The sequence below is a fragment of the Psittacula echo genome (assembly GCF_963264785.1).
Source record: "Psittacula echo genome assembly, chromosome: 7".
Taxonomy (NCBI): Eukaryota; Metazoa; Chordata; class Aves; order Psittaciformes; family Psittacidae; genus Psittacula; species Psittacula echo.
In genome coordinates, this window is record NC_137740.1 from 26,924,955 (window position 1) to 26,932,940 (window position 7,986).

At 45.5% G+C, this 7,986-nt stretch overlaps 1 protein-coding gene across 1 annotated transcript; it reads left to right on the plus strand.

Moving 5' to 3' along the window:
- Positions 1–853: 853 nt before the first annotated feature.
- GMNC (geminin coiled-coil domain containing) lies at positions 854–5,589 on the plus strand (the record flags this gene model as incomplete). Its single annotated transcript, XM_080623993.1, has 3 exons — positions 854–1,219; positions 3,247–3,363; positions 4,948–5,589. 3 exons carry the CDS (start codon positions 854–856, stop codon positions 5,587–5,589), a joined length of 1,125 nt encoding a protein of 374 aa, XP_080480119.1.
- Positions 5,590–7,986: the final 2,397 nt, after the last annotated feature.

A 7,986-nucleotide genomic window follows, 5' to 3' on the forward strand; every position in this document is an offset into this window, starting at 1 on the left:
AGGAGAAGATGGTCTCTTTGCCTTGTGGGCTTGCAGTAGGTTTTGTGCCTTCTTTAAGATGGTGAAGGAAGACGGTTCTCCTCTACCTGCAAGAGCAGTTTCTGCTGCTGCGCCTTCCCATGGGTGAGCAGATTCCCTGCTTGAGGTTCCAGGCTCTGCCGTTGCCTTGCAGAGATTTAGAGCTGGTGCAGATCGGGTTTATCGGGAGGAGGGAAAAGGGTGAATCCAGAGACACCTCAGGGTTTGCCACTGTACGGGCTGGGACTCCTGCAGAACTGCAGGGGCAGAAGAGAGTACGAGCAGCCTTGGAGGTGACACTGCTGGCTTTGTGCTGCTTCAGAGCTGAATCAAGCCCCCAAGGTGGGAGGAACGCCCTGGCCGAGAACAGCCTGGGTCCTCCCTTCCTCTTAAACCCACTCAGGACCATAGTATTTCCCAAGGGATTGCAGGAAACTCAGCCACCTTCCTGAAATACCTTTGCTTGGAGCCCCTCTGTGGCGGGGGGCTGCGGCGGGAGGAGCACTGCCCAGCTCCCAGCGGAGGCAGCAGGGCGATGCGGTGCCACCGGGCGGAGGGTGCGGGGGGAGAGCGGGCACCCGGGTCAGGGCTGGGAGCTCCCGCGCCTGGCAGAGGCAGCGGGGGTTGAGGGGCTGTCCTGCGGCAGGTACTCGAACAAACCCCGGCTGGGACAGGAGCAGGCGGGGTGCAGGTACCAGCCCGCAGCGCAGGCGTGCCTCTCGCCGGGATGCGGAGGGGCAGGATCGAGGCTGACACCACCTCCCCTCGGGGCTCGCTGCAGCCCAGGGGCTGGCCCGGCTGGAAGGGATAACCGTCTGCCGAGCGCCCCATCGCCATGGTCCCTTGCCTCCACAGAGCACCGGCCGGCCGTGCCCGGAGCCAGGGTTCGCCGGGGTCCTGGGCTGCGCCTGCTCCTGGTCCGTCCCTGCCGGTGTTTCCAAGGAGACCTGGGCTGGCGCCTGCACCGCGGAGCCGCCCCCGAGCCGGGGGGAAACGCGGCCGCCGGGTAAGTGCTCTCCCGCCGCCAGGAACGGGGGTGGGCCCGGCCACGGCCCCACTGCCGGGCTGGGCGAGGAAGTGGGAGCGGGCTAACCCCTCGGTGTGCTCCGCTCCAGGGCAGTTCTGCAGCTCGCAGCTCGGTGCTCACGACGCGGCATGGCAGGGAGACCAGCTGTCCTCCCAGCTCTACAGGAACAAACAGGTAAAGGCTCCGTGCCCCTAGAAACTTTGCTTTCACCCCATGAGGTTCATGAACTTTGTGTTATGTATTGCAGCTTCTGGGTTGGTTTATGGCATCTCTCATTGGTACAGATAGAGGAAACGGTGGCAAACTGCTTTTATATTGGTGGGTTTTGTGGAAAGTACTTGTCCCGCGTGAGCTTGGTTCCTTGTTCATCCTTCTAACAGAATACTGCACCAGCCACCTTGGCAATAGAGAGGACCCAGGGGCATAACCAGGGAGTCCCTCAGGTTCTGATGATGCAGAGCCTCATGCTGTTTACAAATTATACATAGTGCATGTCCTCCTGAGTCCTGAGAAATGATTCCACTAGAATTACCTACTTATATGAATGCTCAACCATTTTGACCAACAAACATCAAACATTTCCTTGTTTACTTTGTTTTCTCTCTTCTTTCCTTTTATTTTTTTTTTTTTTCCTTGTAAATCCCATTGAGGGGGAAGGAGAAACTCTGAACAGTCCTGGATGAAGGAACTCCAGAAAGATCACTCCGATCAAGTATTTAAAATCATAGAATCATAGAATAGTTAGGATTGGAAAGAACCTTAAGATCATCTAGTTCCAACCCCCCTGCCATGGGCAGGGACACCTCACACTAAACCATGTCACCCAAGGCCTCATCCAACCTGGCCTTGAATACCTCCAGGGATGGAGCATTCACAGCTTCCCTGGGCAGCCCATTCCAGTGCCTCACCACCCTCACAGTAAAGAACCTCCTCCTTATATCCCATCTAAACTTCCCCTGTTTAAGTTTTAACCCATTACCCCTTGTCCTGTCACTACAGTCCCTAATGAAGAGTCCCTCCCCAGCATCCTTGTAGGCCCCCTTCAGATACTGGAAGGCTGTTCTGAGGTCTCCACGCAGCCTTCTCTTCTCCAGGCTGAACAGCCCCAACTTTCTCAGCCTGTCTCCATACAGGAGGTGCTCCAATCCCCTGATCATCCTCGTGACCCTCCTCTGGACTTGTTCCAACAGTTCTATGTCCTTTTTATGTTGAGGACACCAGAACTGCACACAATACTCCAGCTGAGGTCTCATGAGAGCAGAGTAGAGGGGCAGGATCACCTCCTTTGACCTGCTGGTCACGCTCATTTTGATGCAGCCCAGGTTGGCTTTCTGGGCTGTGATTGCAAAATGACATTTTAACACAGTGAAGTCGATAGAAATTCATTTACTAACTTCAAGGTCCCCGGAATCTATCCCTGGTTCCAGACATCAGTGTATTTCTTCCTTTGGCTCTATCTCAGGCATTTAAATCTCTGCTTTTCAGCCTGTGGTCAGCAGATACCTGAGATCCTTGGCAGAAGATTCTTTGTCCCTCTAAAGGAGTCTTCAGAACTATGATCAGGAGGCAAAAATCTCTCCGCATATACATAGAACTTCCTGTAAGAAAGTGTCAGGTGTAGACAAATCAAAACCTACCTGTTCAGCTCTTGAGACCAGGGATTATCGCAGCTCTATACTTGTGCTGGGACTGGCACAGTAGAGCCTAGGATTGAATATGTCACTGAGTACTTCTGTATCATAAAGAATGGCAGTTGCATTTTCCTTCTGCACACTACTGCCATAAATTGTTAGCCTGCAGTTCCACCTTCTTCTTTTCCCTACCAGCCAACGATAAATTGGAATGAGAGGGGTGCAAAGACATGCTGACTGTTGCTCTGGAGATCAGGTAGCTGCTGCCATGCCCGTATTGGTTTCTGGCTGTTCACAGAGCTACCTGTAATTCTTGTCTGTTATTACTCCATGGTTACTTTTTTTTTTTTCTTTCAGACCAATCTCAAACACTCACTAAAGAATAAAAGAAGTCAAAAGTGAAAAGTGAGCAGTCGTGCCACTTAGGTTTACAGAGACAAGAGGCTGGCGGGCTAGGTTGAGTTCACAAAGCAAACACCCAGATCATCAAATCCAAGCAGCCTGCACCATAGGGCAATTGCTATTAAGTTACAGAGTCAACATCTATTCATCAATATCTCTATTTCACAGCTTCAAGATACATTGCTTCAGAAGGAAGAGGAACTTGCTAGGTTACATGAAGAAAATAATAACCTCCGACAATACCTGAATTCTGCCCTGATTAAGTGTTTAGAAGAAAAAGCCAAGGTATTGTGTCCAAACCTGTTGTATAGACATATGCAAAAGAAACAGGTTGAATAGGTTGAAACAGGCACATACTATTAAAATACATGTAAAGTCTAAGAGTGTAGACAACCTGCAGTGTGAGATCTGTTTAACTTCACAGAGCTGCCAGATTGCTAGTCATGGATCTAAGGTTACAGTTTCCTCCAGGAATGGCATCCTATCAAGTTCTGATTGTGGAGACGGTATAGCCCATGGCATAAATAAGTTTAGTTAATGAGTAAGTTAGCTATAAGTAAATTAAGTTTATAAGCAAGGCAAAAGTTATCCCAACTAACCTTCTTTTCCAGTGAAAAATTCAAATTTGAACATATATTTCTCTAATGTGTCCGTTTTGTCAATTGCCCCTTTTGATAAGATTTTTTTTTTTTTTTTTTATGTTTTGGATGCTTTCTGGTTTATTTTTTGTTTTGTCATCTTCCAATGATACATTTTATTCATGTACATTACAGTACTGATCTTCTAATTTTTTCAAAGTTATTTAATTAAAAAGTTGTGTGGTTTTTTGTTTTGGTTTGGTTTGGGGCTTTTTTCTTTCTTTAAGATGAAATACCAAATTAAGCACTTCAGGTTGGATGAAACATTTTTGTTAAACTAAGTGTGAATAGGTTGGGGTTTTTTATTAAATATTTTGATTCTCTGTTTCTAGTCCAGAAGATAATTGTTTCTTGTTGGCTTAAAGACATTTTTTGCTATTCCAGCCTCATGAAACTGAACTATTTATTATTTCCTCAGCTCTGTGGATTGGGCATGAAGTAAAAAAGCCTGTAAAAAATAGCAGACTTTCCTTTTCCATCCTGTTCTGTGTTGACAGTGTGGCGTGTCCTTCCATGCCTAAACCTGACTCCTGGCAGTAGAAAATGTCTCCTTCACTGGGCACAGAAGGCAGACATGGCCACCCCTCTATGTCGTTTGGAGGAGGGTCCAGTATGAAACCATCACAGGAAGTGTCTGAGCAATGAATTCATGAGATGGTGGAGAAGCTTCCGTGTTATTCCTGCCTTCCTTTGACTGTCCCTGGATGCCTGAAGGGCCACTGTCCTGGGATAATGACAACTGAGGTGGATTAATGGGCTTAAGCTACTCAGTCTGCTGCTCTGAGCACTCCTTGGCCAGGATCACACCTGCCCCAATATGGCTTACCTTCATATCCTCGCTTTGTGTCAGGTTGCCACATTTCCCCCTCATACCCTGCTCACCTGCCAACTGCTGCTGGCAGCAGCAGCACAGAGGAGTGCCATACAGCCAGACAGGAGCTCTCATTTCATGCTGTACTGAGTGAGAATGCGATCAAAGCACAGGCCTTGTTGACATTATCAGATTCTTCTTTCTCAAGGACTTGACTGTTACAGAGACTGTAAGACACAAAATAGCTATATCCATATGACTTCCACAGGGTGGAAGAAAAAGTATCTTTTGAAAGGACAGTAGTAACAATCTTGCCCATCTAAAAGCCGAGATCAGAAACACGTTACTTCCAGATAACTGGAAATTCAGATTTTAATATTCTTTCTCACTATTTTTTTTTTTTTTTTTTTCCCCCGATAGAAACTGCTTTCCTGCCATGGCCAAAAAAACTGTGCTATTCTCAAAAGCACCAAGAGGAGATTAAAAGAGTACCATTGCTTTGCTCCTCAAGAATCTCCTCATGCTTCCAAAGCCAGAAGGAATCTCTTTAATGAATTCACTGCCTGTGAAGAGCAAGCCAGCCCTGCTGTAGACAGTTGGGTCTTGCAGACTTTAGGATTAAAAGATGTGAACACCATTGATGAAACTTCAGCTAACTACAGTGCCCTCTCCTCAGACCCTGGAAAAGACACATACTGCCTAAGCGCTGGTGAAGCAACAGACTATGACCACAGTGAAGGAGCGCCAGCAGCATATAGCTGCAGCCACATGCCTTCAGCTAACAACAGTACCCACCCATGCAGTGAGGACTCTCCCTTCCTTCCTCAGTATTCTTCAGCAGAATGTGTCTCATCTGTGCCAAGTGTTTCCTCCCTCTCAGCCTATGGGTTGCCTTATTTGACTAGCAGTTTGTCACCCAACAAAACAGAAATGGCCTTCACAACATCACTAAGTCCTCACCGCAATGTGAGAACACACACCTTTCACCAAGGACAAGCCTTTGTGCGCAGGGATGATGATGGAGGATGGAGATTCACCTGGGTGCCCAAGCAGGCTGAATAATGTACCTTCACTGAGAGTTAGCCATAGGGATGCAGAAGACAGACGCTTTGTCTTGTGCTTGAGACAGATTCAGGCATCAAAAATGAGCCCCTCTGGGCTCTGATACATGCTCCCCGGTCATGTACCCACTCCTCATTCCCTTCCAGATACTTACAGGTGTGGCTCGATATTGCAGTTGGACAATTATCTGCCCCAGGCCAGATGTACACTGCTCTTGTGTGTGTGTTGAGATACCTGGTTTTACTTGCTTCATGTTTTTTCTATCATCAGATACTCCTTGTTAACTGGTAGTTACCAAAGTTGGAGTGCTTTCAGCTTTGATGATTGAAAGCATTTGGGGAATACAGTTTGGAAATAGCACTTTTCTCAGATATTCACAGATGACAAAGGAGGCATAGGTTGAGGATCAGCAGTTTCTAGGTGATTTGCGTCTCTCCTGGCTACACAGATTGCCTTGAATTAAGGCAATCATGGGTATTTGTTAGTGTGCTACACTGGGCTGACCTACCTGCAGTCGCATGGTGCAGTCGCATGGTGCAGTCTCATGGTGCTGTCACATTCTTTGATGATGCCTTAAAATAAACAGGATTTGCTTCTATTGCCTGAAGGCTACTTAATTACAAGTGATTCAGCAAGTTCAAGGGATTTTCTTAAAGTGTGATCAAGAGATTAATGTTTACTACATTGTGTTTTAAAGGTATTTTACCTGTCAGATAAAAGGAGTTTTTAAAGTTTGAGCCCTGGAAGAGGAACTGGAATTGGAGATTTTGTAATGACACTATCACCACCAGCCAAGTCCCTGGCCCAATATATTAGTGGCAGAAATTGTCTCATCTGTGGATAATGTGCACTTAGAGCTCTTCTTTCTTCTGTGAAGGATTCATTCCTGTTGTCTACAGCATCCCACTAATATTTTGATGGATTTTAGTCTGTGTTTACCTGCCTAATTATGAGGGATTTTGGAAGCCCTCATAAAAAAGAACCACTCCTGGCTTCATAGGCAATTTCTGTGGCTCCAGTGGGGCTTTTTTTACAATATCAAGAGCTGCACTTGTGAAACTAGAGATTTTCTTTCTAGGAAACAACTTCTTGACCTCTTTGTCCTGATCTCTGAGATCACACACAGATCTATCTGCAGTCAACATCAGCCCAGAGTCAGGGCTGCTTCTTCCTCCTCCCATAACCCCACACTTCTATGGGAATGTTTCTTCTGGTTGGGGAGGCAGTATCACTTGGTGGCCGAGTGAGCACTTCAGAGCCACAACCTTCAACACCAGCTCTTCTCTACCCATGTCTCTGCCGGGCAGTGGTGGGCTGAAGCTAAGATCATTGCTAGCTTGAGAATGCTTTAAAAACCTCTGCAGAGAAGGTGCTCTAGCACTGCACAGGACTTGAGTTTTAGTAACACTACTAATGATATGAAGTTAACTGACATGAAGTAAACTCACTAGTAATGTTTTATGTTACCTTTGTTCTCTGCTTTACAGTAGTTTGATGCCTAAGTATTGGAAATACAGTGATTTGGGTTTTTTTGCTTTCAGAATTGTCCCAGGGACATTAAGGAAGTACTTAAGTAAAAATTACTGTAATAGAGGATTTACTTCAAGTGGCTTCTTTTCCTACAGAAAACTGGATAATCCTTTATTTTTAGAGGATAAAAATATCTCCTGAATAGCCTCCTGTGCCTTAGAATTACAATATTTGGGATTCTGTATTTAATACATATTTAATATAAAATCTATACTTAATATGGAATTGCAATATTTGGGATTCTATATATAATATTTTGATTTCCCAGAAGACTTTTAAATAAACAAACTCTGTATTTCTGGGTAGTTACTTTAAAGTCAGTCATGGGGCAGACTTCCAGAATAGGCAATTTGAAAGCATTGATTGTAGGCATTATTGCACTGGATATAAAAAAACCTCACAAAACCAAAACCAACAAACCCAATGCACATAGAATAAATGCAAGTATTTGGAGGTTTTGTTGTGATCAATAAAAATGTAGGCAGCTGATGAAGACTGGTCAGACAAGACCACTGTTTCAATAGTACTTTTCAGCTTTTCAATGAGAACAGAAGAAAAATCCTGTCCTACAAACAACTAATTTATTTCTCAAGGCATTTCTTTTCTATTAATCTTCCCATGCCCTACTATATAAGATAGCATTGAAGAAAATACTCCTGTTACTGGAATGTATATTGATGGATGTGGTAGCGTAAAAAATGCTTGACTTTAACATGGATACCTGATGTGAGACTCTGGAAAGTGTGGTGGGTTGGATGAACATCATGCCAGGAATAGGCAGTGTGGCCAGAAGGTTACACCCAGCACAGCTGTAGATGCCACATCTTTCAAAACAGCTGTAGAACATAAGCAGAGGAAGATCTGTGT